The sequence below is a fragment of the Choristoneura fumiferana genome, chromosome 5 (assembly GCF_025370935.1).
Source record: "Choristoneura fumiferana chromosome 5, NRCan_CFum_1, whole genome shotgun sequence".
In the NCBI taxonomy this organism is placed as follows: domain Eukaryota; kingdom Metazoa; phylum Arthropoda; class Insecta; order Lepidoptera; family Tortricidae; genus Choristoneura; species Choristoneura fumiferana.
The window spans coordinates 8767294-8790336 of NC_133476.1; the positions used below are offsets into that span (position 1 = coordinate 8767294).

The window sequence follows — 23043 nt, forward strand, 5'->3', positions numbered from 1 at the left end:
AAGTGCTGATTATGAATAGAAAAGTAAAAAATCGAAATATAGATAGGCAGTTCGGATATGAAGTTTAGCGAGGTTACGCAAGAATAAAATACCTATCTAGTAAAATTAACTTGAGCGGATGTAATATCTTTAAAAGTAATCGCGAAATCATTATAACATTTATTAATATCTACTTAATACTACTTAGCAATACGTTTCTAATGAAACTCACAACTTCAATTATCCAATTATTATTTCACATAATAAAAATCTATTAGAGGCTGTAAATAAATAACAAAGCGTTTTTTAATCGCACATGCGTATCTATTACACATCGTAAAGAGATATCATCAAGATGGGCACACAGCTGTGTCACCATTAAAAAGAAAGAAGTTCAAACGCTGCGTTTACTAGAAACGTTCCTATTATTTACACCCGTTTTCTTATCTAAAGAAGAAGGCAATAGATGCAAGGTTGCAGATACGACCATTTCGGACAGTTTTGTTTCTTTAAATAGTCGCGTTTTGCCTTGAATTATTTGCACTTGACTTGGTTCAGCCACATACAAAATTGCTCCTTTTTTCCGTTCATTCAAATGTTTTTACCATTGCTTTCTAAACAAAGTAAAGGTGTAACTTTACTTGAAAAGTTACACCTTTTTGTTTGTCGACGTAATTATTTCTTCATCTCTTCATCCTACGGTATTTAATTAATATTGTTCCTCTTCAGTTTAGATGTAACCCGCATGGGCAACAATATCTAACCGATCAATGAATGAAATAATGATGATTGAGTCACAATGCCTACAGTTAATGACTCTATTACTCTCACGATTTGTAGCAATAAATCCCTTAATTCTCACATCAATGATTATCAAATAAAAGTGTTTGTTGAGACTCCCGGAGCAAGGGGAAAAAGGCTATCAAAAATAATGGCACCAGAAACTTCTTCGATAATGGCAGCGACTGCAATTCTTATTCAGATTTACAAACCTGAAGCTCCGTTCGATATCGGTATTCCAAAAGTTAAAAACAAATTACTATTCTTGTGTCGATTGGAAAAATCCTAGTAAACCCTATTTTTGTTAAATTGTACGCACATAAGACAGATCATGTTCTGCAAAACCACGAAAAATCTTATATCTTTTTTAAAAAGGCATTCCTTGAACGGGCAATTTAACGGAAAACAAAGCCAAACGAAATTGGTATGCCTTTGTTATCCTCGGTAGCAGGAATGCCTAATGACGTTGATTGTGGCATCGCTCATACGAGAAAGATTGACTCAGTAGCGGCACTATTCAAATTACACCGAGCTCAGAACAGTGCGCCGTTTCGTAACTATAATTGGTACGTAGTTTTTCTAGAGCATTTCCTCATTAAAGGGAGCGTTCTGTTCTGTTTGGAACAGTAGCTCCACAGAGACAGAAGAACTCGCGCTGGGAATAACTTAAACTTCATTTAAACGTTTGTCTACACATTTATTAGCTTCCTTGCACTTTACTTTACTCACGCTGCCACGGCACTAACATTTACCTCTCCAGGAGTTTAAAATAAAAGACGAGCTCGTGTTTCTGATTTTTCACAGCAAATTGAAAATTTTATGTTAGCATTTTGTGTTGCTCTTACCTATTGCAAAGGAAACTAGTTCGTAGGAGTTAATACTTTTTCTTGTTTTCACTATTCCACTTGGCTTTCTCGAGATCATGGCATGTGACAAGTGCACTAGATAGGAGAGACATCGCATGCCTTCTTTAATTTCCACACTTTACTTGCCGATTTGTATACTTGGAGAATTCTCGCACCAGCATTATAAACGTTATTTTCTCTCGTTGTTCAAAGTTACGTAAGCATACAATCTATTTGTCTATCAGTTGCCTAATTAAGTTAAGTAAACAACATTCTTGCAGAAACGAAACTTTGCACTGTTGCTCCCCTTTACTTCGGCCCTTTCACTTCAGCTCGAGCCAAGAGATACTTCATCTACAAGTTTTGTACTTTTCAACCACTCTGTTCCAATTAAGCATAGCTTTATTGAAACAAGTAAGCTTAATTACCACAATGTAAAATGCATTTAGTGTCAGTTGCTGTTGCTGTAGAGTGTTATTTGTAAAGCTCTCTTTGCGCCGGTTCATTACACTCGGAGGATTCTAGACGGGGAAGCTAAGTTTTAAGAACTTTCCGAATTAATGTGGTTAATTTAACAGTTCTTGGAAACATTGTTACAGAATGTTTGTTGGCTTAAGACATCGTTGAAAACTCACTAAAACCGATAAGGTAGCGCTTTTACCTATCTACTTCGAACTTACGTACGTACTTACACATTTTAATTGTATGTTATAAATACCAGTTATGGTAGTGATCGGTCGACCATCACTCCCTAAGTAGGCTAGCAGTACCATGGTCGGGAGGGTCAACGACCGAACCCCCCTTTCCCTTTGCCTACGTCGTCCTACTACATTTCTCCACACACCGGCACAACGCTACTTGAAGCTATAAAATGCATTCACCAAAGCTCTTATCAATGAATCTACATTTATTGGTTCAGAAGCGCTTGCCCAGCCAGATAGAAAGTAAGGTGCCCTTTAAGCCTTATAAGGTGGAATATTTCAAACATGTCCTCGTAGTTTAAAAGTTACACTTTTTAAATGAGGAGCAGAGACGGTGTTGTTGAATACATGATCGTGATATAAGCGGGGTATTCTCCGCAATTCGACGTCTATGTGCGTCTATTTTGCGTAGCTGGCGGTAGGCACTAATTCGGGCCAGGCTAGCTCTCGGAGGAAGTAGAGCAGACCCTTAATGTTGCCGACGACTTCCTGAAGCGACCCCGGTGCTTCGAGGAAGGTATATACCCTATAGAATACATGATCATTTAATTGCATGAAACCTGAATGCCTTAATGGTGTTCACAAATTGCTTTATAGACTTTTTAAAGCGTGTGTAAATCTTGGATGAATGGTTAGAGAAAGTAATGGTTGTATGCACTGATGTATTAAACTGTAGATCCACAGTCGCGCGTCTGAATATGTCCGAGCCAAATGAGCGCCACTTTGGTAAATGTGGCCTTCTTTTTTCTCAGTACGTTGTTGTCAGTGCAAGCGTAACGATTCCCACGTGGGTCTCTAAAAAGTGCAAAAATCACTCGCGAAAACGGAACAAATCTGATGGAATATCATACTTTCAGCGAGTATTTGTTGTTTTTTCTATTAAATTCTAATAATCCGAGAGAAATATTGATTTAAATTAATTTTAAAGCCATTTATAAATTGCTAATTAAAAGATAAACGTTGCCAGAATTCCACAACATTGACAAATGCCTTGTCTTTGTCACACGCACAGGAAAGCATATCAGTAAAACGAAACAGATAAACAACAGAACATGGAACAAAAGTGTAGTGGAGTTGCCGTCACTCTATTTTATTTACCGAGTCGCCTAGCAACGGGTAGCTATGTCGTTTGAATATTTACCTTGAAGTTTGCGATTTTAATTATGTTTTATAAAAGCTTCGATGATATAATGTACTGACTGTCTGACTGTGTGGTTTATTCGTTTTTGTACAAAATTAATAAAGCAATTTATGAACCACAAACCTCAATGAAGCCAACTTTGATAAAGCGCTCGCCAAATCTACACCGTATTAATCACTATGTTTACCTATTGTTTTTTACACTAAAAAAATCATAAGTATTTAACACTGTTTACAAGGTTTATAATACAGTTTACAATTTATTCACACTAGTCGAGCTTCTTATTATTTAATTACACAACATACGAAGTCCGAAGAATTTCCCGCGAATGAACTGTGCTGACAGACAGCCTGCATTTTTTTTTGAGCTGCGCGCGGCGTGCGCTGGCAATGGTTTTAGAAGCAAACAGCCAGAACCAAGGAGGATGAGAATTCAAATTGTTTTTTATTCGAAATGCTTACACAAGTGCTTACATTTCGACGATATTTTTAGAAGCTTTTCTGTAGCTTACCCTGTTTGCTTATTTATTTATTTATTGTTTGTTTGGGTCAAATCTTGGAAGCTAAATTTGACCCACTTCCTGTGGTCCGATCGACTTGAAATTTGGCATACTTATGTAAATTTGGTGACAATACAATAATCTGGTAGTGACAACTTGGTGGTTCTGTCAAAATCGTCTCTGCAGGAGGGAACTCCTCAATAGTTAATAGTACCGACTTGAAATTTGGTACAGATATGTAGTTTAGACGACAATTCAAGTACAGTCAACAAAAAGTACATTCGGCAAAAAAGCTTGTATTAAAAATTAAATTTTTAACAAAAACTTATTACAAGCATTATATTTATTTGCAGTGTAATGTAACTATGTTTGCTCGGGTGGAATCTTTCAACTCAAATTTGAAGTGGATATCTTCAACCGATTGAGCTGAAATTTTACACGCATGTGTACTTAAATCCGATGACAATGCAATATTATTATTTATAACATGGAGTTGATCTGATTATAAAGCTAGCGGGTGACCATAGGAACTCTGTGATAAACGACACGACCACATCGAGTTTGGACTCGTTTGTCGTCTTGACGAGTACTTCGGTAACCAGGGGGCATAAAGTAGGTCTCTAGGTGCAGCGTTTTGGGCTGTGCGTTGATATATCAACAGTCAGTTAGTCAGTTTATTATTTTAATTTTATATATATAGACAGTGACGGATTAGCCCATAAGCAAATTAAGCGCTTGCTTAGGGCATCACGTCCTGGGGGCACCATAAACAGCAACAATTTTTTTTTGTTAGCACATAAAAGGTAAGGCTGTTTGAAAATCCGCTCGCTCGTGCCTCCCCATAATCTCTATCGTATTTCATAAATATAATATTTCGTCGTAATAAATACTTATTTAAAATATCGATAAGGGGGGGGGGGGGCATAGGCGTACATTGCTTAAGGCATCAAATAGTCTTAATCCGGCTGTATATAGATTATCTCAAAAATGGTAAACATTTGGACTAAAGAAAATAAAGATTGGTTTTTTGGAATCTTTTTGTATTTTTTATTTCAATTCCAAATTTTTACTTTTACGGTCATCCCGTAAAACCGAAATTGAAGATACAAACTGAAATATAGATGCACAGAAGAAGTTTTCTGTGCATCTATATTTCAGTTTGTATCTTCAATTTTAAAGAAAATTAGCTTAAAAGTTACCTTTTAATTTTTTTTTTATTTAATTGACAAAAACTTTTTATTACGAAAGTCCTCTCCGAAAGCCCGAATGCATTCTTTGTTCTACAACCTAAATTCGTCCGTCTTAAGAAACGTCAAACTCATCCAAGCAATCTTGCAACGTCGCCTTCAATGTAGCAAGTGAAATTAATCCCTCTGCCTTTTCTGATAAGGCTTACATTCATATTCGAGCATGCGTATGTGAAATTGTGGAGTTAGCTGTCAAGTGTCAAGCGTTGTGGAGTTTTGCTGCTAGCGAAATTCAACTGTAATAGAGTAAAGACTAGGTTCAAATTTCGTCACGTATTCTTTCTATTTGTTTGTGTGGTGGGATCAGTGTTTCTACGCACACGTAAATATTTTTATTAATTGTGGAATATGGCCGCTAGCGAAATTCAACTGTAACTTAGTAAAGACTAAGTTCAAATTTCGTCACGTATTCTTTTAATTAATTTGTGTGGGTGATGATTTTATTTGTTACACAAACAAAATAAATAGTTCGGACATTCTTTGATGGGGATTTTGTTTGGCAATGTGTATCTACAGTTTAATACATCAGTGGTTGTATGTGTTCTTTTCTCAACGCCAGCGTTACGAAAATATGGCTTGTAGAGAGTTTCAAAATGCTTTTACTCGTAACCGTTTCGCCTAACAAGGTTTCAACAAGTCATTAAATATCTTTTGTTTTAAATAGTCACGTTTGACGTCGTTTACACAATTTACTGTTCCTTTTTAAAAATTCCATGTTATACAATCCAATCATTTTTTGTTTATTTTTGTTCCGAGCACTTATTTCGTTATTGAGATCATTTTATCTGTTCGTAATAGTACGTTAGCATAATGTTGGGAAATCAGACACTACTGTGATTACTGCATTATAGTTAACGGTTTAAATGATTATAGTGTTTGGCTTACGTAACCTAAGACTGTGTGTCTATTGGTGGTTAGCCATCGTAATCCGTTCATCTAGATATAACTCGGCAATGATGCGGTTTTAATGATTGGCCGTTTCCTCACTTGAACATGTTTACTCGTTCGGTAAGTAGAATAGGAAGTCTTCTAAATACGTTCTAAAGTACTCTCTAGACGCCAAATGTCTAATGAAGCATGCTTATAATTAATTTCATACATCGAAAACTAAATTTTCCCAAAAATGATTACGTATTTCAAGGATGTGTAGAGGTGACGGTACTAGCAATTTATAAGAAAAAATCAGCCAAATACCTATTCCCGGACTGAGGGTTCCGTACGAATTTGTTCCGTTTACGCGTTCCTGAGAAAAATTGTATTGACATAACGATGGACAATAAAATGAGCTCATTAGGATTCCATTTTTGCAAAAGAGTTACGGAACCGGTTTACTAATGTTTCGGCGAAAAATATTGAGCAAATTATTAACTCCCAAACTATTTATCCCATATTTTTATTTAGGCGAAATGTTATTTCCCAACTCAACGTTTCGCACTGAATATGTTTCGTCAAATTTCACTTAGCAACCTCACTTTCGCCAAAGTTTCGTTTGGCAAACTAATCGTTGGCAAACTTTACTTCGCATTTTTCTTATTTGGCAACATTTTTATACTGCAAAATTTTACTTCATCACACTTTTATGTGGCAAATAATTATGTCGCAAACGATTGGCTTAGGCAAATAACAAATTGTCAAATAACATTTGGCCAATTTGATTTGTGCGATCAAAGTTTTACTTCAATTTGATTTGTTCGAGCGAACGAAGCGAGCGAGCAAGACGGTTCAGAGCAGAAGCGACTTGGATAGTTTAGGTTTTTTTTTTAGCAGCCAGGATAACTGCCACTAGGAAAGTAGGTTGGATGCCATTCAATAATAATATGTTGCTAAATTAACGTATGCCAATCAATATATTTGACGAAAACATAAATTACATCTTAAAAAAAATCCAGGTAATAATTTTCATAATAATAATTTATCAAATCATTAGTTGGGAAATGATATCAGTGCGAAACGTTGAGTTGGGAAATAACATTTCGCCTAAATAAAAACATGGGATAAACAGTTTGGGAGCTAATAATTTGCTCAATATTTTTCGCCGAAACATTAGTAAACCCAAATAAACACTATGTATAAATTACGTACGTACTTTCCGTGCCTTCTGGTACTGGCAAGTCATAACTTTAAAACATAATGAAAACGTTCTCACCCTGCATTACGCGGCATCATATCAAATTATTTGAATACAAAGGCATTTCTTCAGCATAAATACTCGGACGCAATGCAAGGTGGCTGCCGCATTCCATCCACTTTCACGGTTGACCTATCACGAGTGACGGCCATTTTGGATCAAATTGGCAAATTCGCTGGTATACTTCCGACATACCAAAATAAATAATTAATTTCCATAACTGTGCCTAATACTATGAATTAACTAATGGGCTCAAACTGTAGGTCGGTACGTGTGTCCACGCTTATTAAAGCGTTGGGATGTGTGACGCTTGAGTGTTCACAAATATCTAAAATAAATATGATAAAGGTTTCCACTCAACGTAAGTTATCATATTATATTTTATCTAAACCCCGTAACTAGCGAACCGCGACTCGCCGAGCGGGTGCTCTGCTTCCTTTTATTACTTTTTCTGGTACTTGACAGAACTATGGTAACTACGTTAATAACGGAACAAAGTTTCCATTATTTCAGTACGATGAAAACTGTATGAAGAGTCCATAAATAAATCTACAAATATTATACAGATTAGATCTGACAATTAAACCATATGCAGGCCGTAAGATAACGAGTCATATCGTAATTACATCAACAATATCAAAGCTAAAAGCTGTACACGTAAATGTACTTGCACGGCGATAAGTATTTATTATTGATCCCTGGCAATAGGTTAATAATTACAGCGTCAACAAAAATAAGTAGTAAATAAATAAAAATGAGTCCCAAATACCTAAAATAAATACCTACGGCACAATAACTCACAAGGCTGTCAAGCGAAATTATCAAAATAAGACCTCTCTCTGCAAGGAAAGCGTTATTTGCCACAGACGACTTTTGAGCACCGATCCATCATCTTTAGTGTTATATTATTGATCAAAGATGAAGACGAATTTGTAAGCAACGCAAGTGTTCCACGCTGTTGAAGTTGTTTTTTTGTTGTTGCTTCAACTTCCCAGTCTACCGACCTTTCCGGTTTTAGAAAGACTTATAAATATTTATTCCGAAACGGACGCCTTGCAAAATGGTTCACGGACAATACAATCATGAATCCACTGATAAATTGCGATACATTCGACACGCAGCTTTATTACGGTCAAAATAAATTGACCGAGTTCAATAAATAACTCTAAATTGAAATGAAAGTTACTCCTTAACTGACCTTAGGTATACGAATTACTTAAGGATTTTTACTGCATAGAATGAAATTGCGAAAAATTGCGTCAGAAAATCATAAGAGACCCTTCTCTAATGGAGTAAATTTTACTTTAACGCCACTTTTTAACTACAAACATTTATAAACAAATTAGTTTGAAATGTGCTGACAAACTACACGTCTTACTAGTTCACCTAATTCTTATTCAAGTAACGTATGTAGTAGAGCATCGGCAACAATGAATGCAGAGAACGAAACGTGAAAAAAAATTCGTGCTCAATGAGTCGTACCAAATTCATGGGCTGTGCGAAATTAGGACGGAGTTTCTTTGAGTGAACATAAACAGTAGGTACCTTTAAGGGAGTGTTTACGCAACGTAGGTAGCCGAGTGGGCCTTATTGGTAAGATAAGCAATGTGTTAACTTGGTGTCCAATCACGACAAATCTGTTAGGGCAACTGCACGGAAAGCTGTAGGTAGGTAGGTAAACTACTATGAACTTCGAAAAACATTAATTGTTTTTCAGTAAATTAATAGTGACAGTAAGCAAGCAAAGTTGTGTAAGTTACTTATTGGGCTTACTTTGTCTCAAATACACAACTGCTTCCGGCTTTTTGAGAACTTACAAACTTTAGCTTATTCTTCCTTTTATTTGTAAAAATCTTGTTTTTACTCGGAATGTGTTCTCGAATTGCAAAGTAGTAAGTTCATCCTCCACGATTCTGACAAACAATTTAGACAGTTATCCTCACAACAACTGTACAGCTTAAAAATTTGAATAACCATTTTTTTTATACTCGAAAATATGTAGCTTCGCTACAATCTACCTTTTGAGTAGGGTTGTAACGGAGGCATTCTTAGCGGAGGCGGATGCGGAGGCGACGAGTTTCACCTCCGCGGAAGCGGAGATTAACGGAGGCGGATGCGGAGGTGAAAGTGGACGTGGAAAAAATAGTAGTTTATGCTTTATTTCACTCAAAAATCTCTAAAATTTCTAAAAAAACTGCCAAATCTTACTTGTTTTCGGCTTTATCGACTATCGTGCATGTGACTTAAATAAACAATTACTTTGTACAAAATCACTTAAAATCACGGTTCCATCAAACATATACAGGTTGATTCCTGTCGTGTGTTATTTGACATACGCCCGCCCCCACCCCGACCGCGTTCCCGCTGCGCGCCAAGATAATGAAATGAGAAATAAACCTCCATTATAACTCCGCAAAAAAAATTGCGGAGGCGGAGGCGAAGATACGATTTCTCGCGGAACTTCCGTAGTAACGGAGGCGGAGACGAAGTTCCGTTACAACCCTATTTTTGAGTACCCAGGGTTTCAATAAGCGATTCCATCCGTGCATCCGGCGCTGTATCAGCGATCTCAACTTGAGCCACCTGACACCCTCTTGCGGTCTGTACACGCGTTTTACGTTACAATCTAACTAGGCCCATCCCAGCGACTGCGGTTTCCTGCCTCGCTTCCCAGAGCTCAGATACATCTATTCAATCAAACTGGTTTCATTATGTTCAGTTGCTAGTTCGACGTTAGTTATGTCCAATACGAGGTTTCGTCTGAATTAAACGAAACACTCGTGTGTTTACAGATCAATTTCAACTGATTGTTTGCGAATAATTGCGATTTGTTCATGGTAAAATAATTAAGTATAAAACTTTAGGTAAGTACCTACTATTTATTCCACTTAAATCGTCCTCAAACTTCGACTTGCGCATACGAGTTTGAGAAGTCTATGGACTAATCACATTAAAGATTTTGTATCTAGACAGTTTGTAAAACCGTTTATGTTCATAAACGCAGCTGACCTCGCTACATAAACATACAACATATATAAAGATATATGTAGTTTGTTTAAAGAAACAAGCAATTATTATACGTCTATTTATGTATTTTAGAGATCTCAGAAAGGACTCTAACGATTTCGATGAAGTTATGTATACGGGTTATCAGGGACGAACAATCCATCTAGCTTGGTCTCATATCTGGGAAAACGTGTTTTCGAGTTATGTTTTTTAGTGTAAATGTCACGCTTAACAAGACAAGTAATTTCACTAACTCTTATCATCAGCGTGGCGGTTCAGCGGTATAATGTTGGACTTGCAAACTGGAGGTTAGACTTCAAATTTAGATCGGACACGACTTAGTTATTTTTATTTAGATGACGTTATACTTTTAGCTAATTTAAATACGAAGTCTCTTCAAAAAATACGATTTAACAAAAGAAAAAGCTCTTAACAAAAGTTCCCCGAATTTATGATTGTATCTTCTTTACAGCCAACGGAGCCGGTCGTACGAATCTGACGACAACGAGCGGGGAGCATGCGAGTGGTGCGAATACGCGCTCGTCATCACCCTCGCGACCATCCTGCTGATCGGCGTGTCAGCTCTAACCATCTTCTGGACGCTGTTCTATCGAGAGGGATATGCCTGGGTGGACGACGTGCCCGAGAAGCAATTCAATCTACATCCTACGCTTATGATTGCTGGGTTCATAACCTTCAGCGGGTTCTGTAAGTATTTAAACGCTTTTATCATCAACATTGCCTTTATTATTATCATCAAATGTAACGTTGGATCAATCTCGATTCACTTAGATTAAATTAGATTTACTTATTATCAAAAATTGTGTACACTATTTTAGTGTAGTATTATTTTTAGGTATGGTGACTTCGGAGTCCGTCTGTCAAAGACTAAGCTCCTTACTACAACAACATTTATTTGTTACTTAAATTCATCTACTTCATCTCAGATTTTGGCATCCTTTCTTTATTTTAGTCTAGTTTTAGGCATTTAATTTAAATACTCTTTCATTTGGAAATCAACGTGTCACGTTTAACTAATAAATCGGAACTTCTTGGTCTTCATTATTTGTACAGTCAAGGTTGCTTTCAGTAATTATGCTGTCTGTTGGAGCTTTTTCAATGTTATGTTTGTTCATAAGCTGCCACAAAACAGCACGACTGTGTACGCTGCCGACAATGATCGATGGTGTTAGTTTGTGAACAAGGCCAAGTTTGCACTTGTGTATCAATAATACTCGACCTCCAGAAGCATAAGCAGCTGTTAGTGAAATTTTATCAACATACCTAATTGCCATTTATAAAATAATATGCCACCCTAAACACAGAATAAGTCCATAACCAACCCACGACCTTGTTAGACCAACACCATCACTTACTAAATATATAGACAGACATAATAACAAAAACTGGACACAACTTTTTTTTATATAAACGTTCACATAATAGGTACTCGAAGATTGACTGTATAAGTCGCTTAGAGGGATAAGTTTCTTAATACACTTATGCCTTTGGACATACCTATGTCTTATTTATTACTTTGTTATATTTTTCTTTATTTTTGTACAATAATGTGTTTACGTTCATCAAATTCAAACGTCAAACCGCTAAAATTATAAAATAAAACTTGGTCCGCAATTAACGAAATTATTCAAGAACTAAAAAGATGCCTACGGAATTTTTGGAAATGCTACTAAGAACAACACTAAAGAAAGGGTAAGGTTCAGTCTGACATCACATCACATAGTTACAACAGTAATCAAATGTAGCGTCACTAATGATGGACTCTAATCAGAACTGCACCTAAAACTCCCTTGTTTTCATATTCCAGCGGTATTGCTGTACCGTATCTGCCGGTGCTTCCGACGCATCTACGTGAAGCTCCTGCACGCCATTTTCCACGCGCTGGCGTTCCCTTGCATCGTCATCGGCTTCCTCGCTGTCCTGGACTTCCACAACAAGAAGGGCATCAACAACTTCTACTCATTGCATAGCTGGATCGGCCTCACCGCTATGGGACTGTTTGGAATACAGGTACGATCCTCATCATCACTAGCCGGAAGACCACTGCTGAACAAAGGCCTCCTCCTTAGAACGAGTTCTCGCCACTTGTATCCACCGGTTATCCTCAACTTTCACTATGTCGATATGATGCTCTGCCCCCTCATAAATATGTACCATCCTACACTAATGTTAAAGTTTTATTAACTCTAATAACGCCTCTACAACAGACTGGAAAAGGCATTCAAAGTAAAAATGTCTCACATTTCAAAGAATAGAGAAAATAAATAGAGGATGTCACAAAGGGAAATAAACAAAACACTATACCTACATCTGTAAATTTGCCCTAGTAAATAAACGACTGAAGCATCCGTGAGGTTAAGTCAAGTCGACTGTTACTGCAACTAAACCAAATCCTCCCCCTTCAATCTCGACTCCACATACTCGAATATGACGCTTCGTCATGCAGACACAATTTAGCTATTACCAACTTTCCCGAACCGAAGAGTACTTAACTTCATCTCCCTCGTTACCCCCTCGTACAGAGTTCACGGAAAAAAGAACCTTAAACTGCCTTCAGCAAAATTTATCTTTGCCAAAGGAAAGTAAACTACGAGTATATTGATAAAAATGTAGCATCTTTGCTTGAGCATCGTTCAGGACGCTAGTTATCTATACGCAGTTAAAGCTTGAATACATTGTGTCTGTTAACGGAGTTTACTAGTTTAGACGTTTCTCCGTCACGAGCGACCAATTGAGCCTGGTAATTATATCGCTAGTCAAAACAGGTCGTTAGACTCGTGATGTAGTATATATTTGAAAATTGGCTAAACATCGCGTGACGCGAGATAATTATCTCTAACTAGCTGTCCCGGCGAACTTCGTACCGCCTACTTAACAGGCAAACAATGAATGTCGTGTTAACTTTTAGCTAAACAATGTAGGATTTTACTAACGTAACTGAATGAGTATAAATAAACATTACGTTAAAGTTTATTAGAATAATAAGGATTAAATAAAACAAAGTCAGGTTAGGACACCATTATTATAAATTATTATTTCCAAAATTTATATTGTGGTTTTCATTGAGGTTGTGTTGTGAATGTGAACAATACGGTATTTGACTATTTTGTATATGTTTTATATATTAAAACTACACAATGCCTGTTATAGAATAGAAAAACAATTTTTAAGCTACCTTTTCAAATAACAAAGTTATAAAGGTTTGAAATTCAAGATTAGACAGAGAAAGACATACTGGCATGTGACGTCACACGCCAGTACCGTCATACTTGCTGCATAGAGAAAAGCGTTTGAAAAAGAGACATGTATATAGATTTTTCAAAAAATCACTATAAATCCTATTTTCAACCGATTAAAATTTTCTCTTCGCTAAACACTATCTGTATATCTATATTTTCATAATAATATATTAAGATATGGCAAAATCAGGAGTTGTCAAATACCGTATTGTACAAAATTCAAGACTCTCAACCCAGTGCTGAAATTTCAAGATTTTTCCCTATCCCGTGAGAATATCGGGATAAAAAGTAGCCTATGTGTTATTCCAGATGTCCAGCTACCTACATACCAAAATTTCATGACTCTAAGCCTAGCGGTTATTATTCGAGATTTTATCTCTATTGTACCTTTTTTGACAAATTTTAAACTTAAAATTGCTAAAAGTGGCTCCGAAGCGGTAACGTTTCGTGTGCTCTGCTTCCCCATTTGGGAATACAGGCGTGGTGTTTGTGTGTGTGTATCCCTATCCCGTGGGAATATCGGGATAAAAAGTAGCCTATGTGTTGTTATTCAGAGGTCCAGCTACCTACATACCAAATTTCATGGCTCTAAGCCCCGAGATTGTTATTTCGAGATTTTATCCCTAGGTATCCCGTGGGAATATCGGGATAAAAAGTAACCTATGTGTTATTCCAGACGACCAGCTACCCACATACCAAAATTCACGGCTCTAAGCTCAGCGGTTGTTATTTTGAGATTTGATCCCTATCCCGTGGGAATATCGGGATAAAAAGTATTCTATGTCCGTCTCCTGGCTCTAAGCTACCTCCCTACCAATTTTCAGCCAAATATGTTCTGCCGTTCTTGAGTTATAAGTGGTGTAACTAACACGACTTTCTTTTATATATATAGATGATATAACGAACCTAGCTGAACAGAAGGACCGAGTATCAGTTGGTAATGCTAAATAATATTTTGCTCGTGTTAGAGATTAAATATGGATGATTTTCTCTGAAATCTCGGGATGTCAATTTTCTTTAAGGGCCCTCTGGTACTTAAAATCATAGGATACACAAGTGTGTAGTTTCTGAAGTAAACTTCATGTATAACACTGACCTTCCTTTATATAATTCCAGTACGCCGTTGGCTTCTTCAGCTTCCTGCTCCTCCTGATCTGCAGCAAGGGTACTGCTGGTTTCCGCGCTTCCCTGGTGCCCGTCCATGCTGCTTTCGGAATCCTCACCTTCGTCCTCGGCGTCGCTGCTTGTCTCACTGGCCTGACTGAGAAGGCTCTCTTTACCATTGGGTATGTAACAATATTTTTACGTAGAAAGTCGAGTTTAGATGGTAGCTGTAGAGTATTTTTTCAGTAGATACACATAAATTTTTATCAACTTTAACTAGCACAGGATTGAGTGGTACGTTGGCAACTGTAAGAACTGTTAGTTTTTTACAATTTTGCACCATTTAGCTGTGTTGTCATACGCGTCGTTCTATCAGCCTTCACTCAAATAGATTTTTCAAATTTTACATCTGTAACAGAATGTCTCAATAATGTTTATGATGATTGATTCTTCATTAATTTAATCCTAAATGTGGGAAGAAGTCAATATTCGAACATTGGAGATATTTACACATAGAAACACTTCTTGTCACCATAGTGATCAGACGTTCGATGTTCATTGGGAGAATGTTTCATTAACTAGTAAATATCTATTGAATACGCAAGTTTGGGGCTCATTTTATTTGCCGCAACATTAAATTTTATACAAACGCGGTAAAAACAAGCAAGTTGAGTTGGCAGATTTGGATGGAGACATATAATTATAGCATAATATTTCCTACATATTACATATTAGTACTTTTTTTACATCGCGTAAATATAATTTCTCTATCCATGGTATGCCAACTGAACTTGGTAATCAGTAGGCACTTAGATAGAAAAGGAAGGTTATCTATTAGAAATCATTTTACTCTATACTTTGTTCTCTTGCATTTAACTTGGATGTTGTAACAACCGTGATGCCGATTTTTTTTTAATATTTCCGTATATGCATGTTTCATCATCACATAGAAACCCCGTACCAGAAGTCATTTGATCATAACGCGGCCGATGATGTACTTACATGTACGTATTTTCATATCAGCACAGTATAAATAAATAAATAAATATCACGAGACTATTCACACCAATTGACCTAGTCCCAAAGTAAGCTTAGCAAAGCTTGTGTTATGGGTACTAAGCAACGGATAATTATAATTATATAGATATAGATACATACTTAAATACATGAACACCCAAGACCCGAGAACAAACATTCGTATTTTTCATACAAATATTTAGTATATAAAGGTATATCAGCGTCACGGTCGTTCGCATGCACCTTTATTGCAATCGTGAATGTTGCACGTAGCGCATGTTTGCTTGTGTCCGTGGCTTACGTGTCCGTATCCACAGCAAGGAGAGATACAGCAGTATGCCAGACGAGGGGATCATCGTGAACGCCATCGGAGCCGCTCTCGTCGCCATACTGGCCACCGTCATGTATATCGCGTCAAGAGACAAGTTCAGAGCGCCTAAGAATCGGGATGGGCTCATTAGGGCATCTGTTGACCTGTAAACTTAGTTATTTTACAACTGTCACATATTTAAGAAGCTACCAGAGGTGACGTCTATTGACTACAGATATATAATGCATAGTGTATTTCCATCGGGAAAAGTCGGAATACGACGGCACCGTAAGTGTCAATCAATTATTGTATTAAATGAGTTACATTTTCATATCCATTAAATATGGAACTTTATTATTAAGAGTCAAATGTCAAAACGGCGCAGCTTTACGATGAATAGTGAAGTTAATTAGGAGAGCGCGATAAGTACAAAATTTACCGATAAAATAGGATGGAAAACCATTATGCATTAGGACTGTACCGAAAGTTGAGGACGAGATTATCAGTGCATTTTATATGATATCTATAACGGAGTCGCTACTAGTGGCTTAATGTGCGGCTGATCTTAGCCACCAACCAAGGCTGCCTTTATTCTCGTCGCCAGTAGAGGCCTGGTAGACTATAACGGAACCGTTATTGTTAACGTACTAGCATTTACTGTAGGGCACGAGGCATCCATTTTTTTCACTTGGCTAGTTATACTTAATGGATTCAGTGGCAATGCGGTAATAGCTAGCATGGTTGCTAGTGATTACTGATTAGGTACCTACATGTTAAGAGAACTTAACTGCTAGATATTTACAATTTTGGCAATTTTTACAACGTAGGTATGTCAAATTGATATACGTAGATATTTTACAAAATACCTACAGGTGGTACGATGGTGGTTGCTAAACAGAACTTGTTTCACTTTTATCCATGCCATTCTAAGCAATTTAAAAAGTTTTTAACAAGATAGAATAAACGAGAGAATACTATAAAATTAAATGAGCTGTCGAAGAATAGTGATACAGAAATAGAAATGATATTTTGTACTGATTTTATCGGAACTTCTAGGTTTTGGCATACCTACAGCTGACAGTTATGATATAGGTTTTACGGGATGACCGTAAAAGTAACAAAAAATTACAAAAATATTCCAAAACACCAATCTTAGTTAAGATAACGTTTTTAACTAAATATAAAACCGTTCACTCAAACACCTGTTGTTATTTAAGCATTAATAGATATAAAAATACATTAAAATCCTACTTCTCGATTATTATACAATATTGTTTGAAAATTAGAAATATAATTTTAGTTAATTTAATTGGATCTTTATAGGTTTATATTTTTAACTATAAATTATTTACTTATAATAAATAAACCTAAGTGATTATTCCGAAGTAATTATCTTCATCCAGTACTTAGGTAAACTTTTAAAAATAGGAATAACAATTCTAGACTGACCAATAAATTGGAATTAATCTGTGGAATTAACTATGACTACAAGACAGGAAGTGACGTAGCTTTATCAGGGAATCTTACATTTTGTAATGAATTTATGTATTTTTACTGGAGTATTACTTGGACCAATACGTATTGATATTTCTATAGAAGGGTATTTTCAGAAAGCATTTACGAATTTTCTTTTTTCTTTTAAGTAACGACTAGAGTTGAACACGTTAAAATCAGAATCTCATTCATTTATTATATTCAGACAATAGGTAGATGTACCTACCTATTTAGGTAGATAGTATTACCTAAGTTTATTGATGAAGAATAAATCCTACCTTAATTAATATAAACAATGAATATAATTTACGTATTTTAGGAGGCTACTCTTAGGTAGTTTTATTTACATTTTAGTCTGTATCAGACCAAAATACACATATTGTTTAGATGTAATTACTAAAACATTATAAGAAAATCATTGTTTACAAATAGATCTAAAAATCGTATGATTAAAACATTATATTTTAAAGATAAATGTGTTCTTTTATTTAATGTGCTCGCTTTTTACGGTTACAATCCCAAATATTGTATTAGGTATCATTCTTGCTTTTTCATGGTGCATGTCTTTGTAGTCTAACAATATAGATGGTGGATGCATTGCGATTATCTACCTTTGAATTATTGCACGAATAACTAAAACAAAACTAACACATTAATTATTTCTAAGATCCCTTTCATGTGTTGACCTGCACCAATCAAGTGTCGAACGAAAATTATTTTTTATAGAATAAAATGTAAAAATATATATAACCGAATTACCGACAACCACCTCCTTTTTTGAAGTCGGTTAAAAAGTAACGTTGATTAGTTTCTTAAAAAAATATGTTCAAAGTTATGATCATATGTATTCTTTTTTTAGGCGAGTCATCAACGTCACTTATGTTAGCGTATTTTATTTCATAAATAAACTTTTATTCGGTTACATAACCGGTGCAGGTCTACACATATATTCAGTACAATTTATTAAGACTTAACATATTTTATATAATTAGACTTATTGGTTACCCATTCTTATTTTATTATTATGATCTACGCGATCCCTACTATTTATTTACCTAACTATGAAAACCATTATTATAGCACTTACCCACTTATAAACTTATAGGTTTTGGAAATTGCTTGAAACAATAAATTTAAAATTTTCCATCAGTAGAACATATTTAATGGACTTTCTCGCCCGCTGGTCGGTTATTTTATTAAAATCACTTTTTTAATTTATACATTCAAGCATTTCTGATTAGAGTCAAAATGTGAAAAAGAACTGCCATGGCCCAATATAAAACAAAGAATATCAAAAAACCTAACCCTCCTTCGGGCAGTCGGGTAAAAAATTCTTCTTCTTCATCACTTGCCAAGACGGTTCTTTTCGCAAACCCTTCAGAGGCCGTATTGTCTAACGTGCTGACGTTCAGGATCGCATTCAGTATCTCTTTCGACCCTCGTTTTATAACGTGTGACAGAAAGAGTGGTCAAAGCGATTGTGATTCGAAGTGCATTAGACAATAAAGCCTCAGTATCGACATATACTAACTCTGGGGCACGCGGTGCTTTCTCAGGGACGAGAAGTATGCATCAATGTCCGAGGAGTCTATCGTGATGAACGCGATCGGCGTGTCCATCGTGGCTGTGGCAATCGTCGTGTTGTACACCGTTCGTGGTACTGGTGGCTATCGTCTCCGCAAGGTCGCAGCCCACCATCCGAGCTAAGCACACTAGCATTAACTGACACCAAGCGTTTGGCGACAAACGTGAGTTTGGCGCCGAATTAATTTTCAAAAACTTGTTTTTTAAGGTGGGTTTCGCAAGCTCCTTTTAAAAGGGATTAAGTAATACTTAGTTACCTATGTAGGTATAGAAAAGGTTTTAAGTGTTGACATGAGACAGGCTTCAATTAAATAAAAAATTACAAATCATCGCACAATTTAGCGCACATACCTGTGCATCATGGAAAATTACAACTCGAAATTAGGTAAACATTTGGTGCTGATGCTTTGAAAATAACTACACCTGTGTCATGTCATGTTATAAAATATCCAAGACTACTTACCTACTTAAAAGAAATTGGATGGATTTGGTTACTTTTACTTAGGTTCTTAAAACTACTATTGACTAACTACTATTGGTTCTCCATCATTGGAATCATAAGATACCACATAATGATAATTTTATTTTTTGAAAAAGAAAATATGAGTGAAGGCATAGAGCTTGCGGATCACCTGAGTGTAGTTCAGTGCTACGTGTTTCCATACACACCGATGTTTCTAAATTAAATGTCAACACGCAAACTTTACGATTTGTCTCCAAACGAAATTTTCTAAATGCAATTTTTTAAACAGTATGTAAGTTTGATGTTATGCTTAATCGAATACTATATGAACTTAGAGATATGAATAAAAGGGTAGCTGGCTGAAACAGTTAATCGTGTAAGTTAGATTACTCTACCAACAACTTTGGGAGAAGATTGTGGCAAATAATATCATAGTCCAATAATAAGATCTAATAGCCCATTTGTAACTTTTGAAATGGACGTGTCTATTTACGAACTTATGTAAGCAATAAGATTAGAATGATAACGATTTTAACAGTGATGATATTGAAAACTTCGAAAAATTAAACCCTGAGTATAATTAATTCATTTAGCTCAATTTGTTGACTTTAGGTTATACAAATTCTATCTCGGTTGGTGACATTATTGTACGGTTGTGCGTTATTCTATTGTGAAAAATCTTTACCATTATTGTGAGTTGTTCCGTCTTAGGCAAAATTAATTCGACTGATATTGGAATTAGAATTCTCTGATTATTTACACAATGTATAACCAAAACTTTTATTACCTACAAAAGAAAATTTATAAAGTTAAAAATTCGATCGACTCCATTGTACTCGCTGTTCTGTGGTAAATAATTATCTTAATTACTAGAAAATTATAGTTAGTAGGTATGTTAAAATGTGGTGTAAGTAAGATAACTCTTAAGGATGAAGAGTAACCGATGTATATTTAACCAGTTTGGCGTTGAAATAGTTCCGAGGGTGAAGTGATGAAGTGAAATTTTCCACAACTTGATTTTTGATGCCATACACGTACGATTAGGTTTTCGTAATTAGGTACATGCTAATTATACCGGTATGTTTTGTAACGAATAGTTAAGATATCCTAGATGTAATTGTATATAAATTTTATTCTAATTAATGTAATGTGCGAGTGTTCGATAGCTGTAGTCTCGTAGTAAAACTTTACATTCTCAATATTTATTGATCCATCAGAGTATCACAGAGATAATTGGCTACAAGTAGATATTTTAAGTTGTCATATTTATTTATATTTTGAATTAGGGGTAAATTGATGTACCTATACTTTGATGCGTGAGATCTTCAACCAGACTCACGCTTCCATACTTAGCTGTGGTAGAAAATTTAGCGTATTAAGGTGTTCATCCAAGATGCCAAATTCGTTGTAAAGTGTTAATGTGCGGTAAATATAATTTGTTAATCAATTATTAATGTGCTATTCACATACATACGTGTAGCGTGTTTACCAATAATGTAGGATAATGCTCAAGGTGTTTACGAGGGGTACATATTATTTCCATTTGTAGTGAACTGACTCATTTAAATATTACTTAGATAAAGTTCTATCTATATTCCATTTTGTAAATTTGCATTCCAGTGAAGCATTTGATGGGCTTTTCAGATTCCTTCTGAAAATATACAATCCGTACAAAGACTGCGCTCTTAAGTAGGTCCTCTTGTATTATATTACAGGATTTGCGATCGTTTATTGCTTGGAAAAAGACGTATTTACAAATTTTAAATATTCCAGTTTTTGTGGATCCCTTTGAAATTGGGGCCAAGTTTTGATATTGTTATAGAATCCCCGTTTATATACAGCTGCCACGGGTTTTGTTGTGCACCGTTTTAATACAGATAGCAGAATGTAACAATCCAATATATTTTAATTTTGAGACGCACCGAGAGAATTAATACGGTACCTGCTTATTAATGTAAAGTTAGAATTTGTAATCGTTTTCCAGTTTTCTGATCAGTTGCGTACGGTACTATTCAATGGAAAAAATCAATTGTGTAAACAAATGTGGTGACTGACATTGACACTTGACTGACGACTGGCTGACTGACTGACTGACGTTGGCTCTAGTGATGTGAAAGCTCTTTAAGATACTTCAATCAGCAGTAAATAATTATTTTGAATTTACTCATATTTCATTATTTAATGTAATCCCTAAGTTTAATTTTTAAAAATGGCGAATCACGTATTCTCTTAGTCCTGTTTAAGAGTCATTCACAATGTTTCCATGTCCCTTTTAACTTAAAATGTTTAATAGCATTTTCAAGAAGTTTTAGAATTATATCTTCAAATATATACCTAACGTTTCTTCCATACAAACTTACACTTCATGTTCAAAACTTACACTCCCCTTTATACCCCTTTAAGGGTAGAATTTTTAAAATGGTGAAACATGTACATCCACTTATATTTTTTGTCGTATATTTTCCCCAAGGTTTATGATGGAGTATTTTAGAATTTAAAGGGTCAGTTAAAATATGGATTAATTTAGATTTTTTTTGCTGCTTAAGTAGCGTAGTAGAAAAAGCCAACCTGAGATATGTGTGCATAGAAGAAATTTGTATCTTGACTCCTGTCAACGGTGGTGTAGGGGTTATAGTACGCAGTACGGATTGCTGAGGACCTAGGTTCGATTCCCAGCCCTGGTCTCTTTTTCTGGTTTTTTCTGGCATCCATGTCTCAGTTTGTATTTTCGATATAATTTAGAAGAGGCATTTTTAAATTTACATAAGACAGGGAAATGAGAGTAGACACAGGGAAGTGATTCAAAATGATTTTTTGGTCCAACAATGGACTCCACAGTAAATATGATACTAGTAAATAGAAATGTACATAATTCAGCAGAATACCGGGATTTTTTTTGCCGTGGGAATTCCCGAAAATTAAATCGTTGTTTTCATTGACATTACATTAAAAACAATCATGGTCAAATTTCATGACTCTAAGCCCAGCGGTTATTAGTCCGAAAGTTATCCCTATCTCGTGGGAATATCGAAATAAAAAGTAGGCTATGTTTTATTCCAGATGTCAAACTATCTACATACCAATTTTCATGACTCTAAGCTGAGCGTTGTTATTTCAAGATTTTATCCCTATCCCATGGGAATATCGGTATAAAAAGTATCCTATTTTGTAATCCAGGTTATCTAACTTTTCGCCAAATTTCATCCAAATCCGTCAGCCGTTTCAGCGTGAAGAAGTAACAAACATATTCACTCACTCACTCACAAACTTTCACATTTATAATATTAGTAGGATTAGTAGGATATAGTAGGAAGTAGGATAGTAGGATAGGATTAGAAACCTTTATAAACCTTCATTAAATAGTGTAACTTAACACAAATAATTAATATCTACGAATAAATTAATTTGCAGAGCCAGCCATAATTATCGTAGGTAAAGGTTGGTTCAGTCAAATAATTAATTTTGTTGGTACAGCACTAAATTTC

General features: G+C 35.6%; 1 protein-coding gene across 4 annotated transcripts in view; it reads left to right on the forward strand.

Annotated features, from left to right (window-relative positions):
• Window positions 1-22185, forward strand: part of LOC141428051 (plasma membrane ascorbate-dependent reductase CYBRD1-like) — a 93055-nt gene extending 70870 nt beyond the window's left edge. For 3 of the 4 annotated variants that reach the window (XM_074087751.1, XM_074087755.1, XM_074087754.1), the window contains 4 exons: window positions 10799-11034; window positions 12155-12357; window positions 14703-14872; window positions 16025-16589. In XM_074087751.1, coding sequence (XP_073943852.1) covers window positions 10799-11034; window positions 12155-12357; window positions 14703-14872; window positions 16025-16187 — 772 coding nt within the window. In that variant the 3' untranslated portion in view covers window positions 16188-16589. Of the gene's footprint in view, window positions 1-10798; window positions 11035-12154; window positions 12358-14702; window positions 14873-16024; window positions 16590-19067 lie in introns of those variants that run through there. The other variant, XM_074087752.1, reaches the window with a different exon arrangement.
• Window positions 22186-23043: the final 858 nt, after the last annotated feature.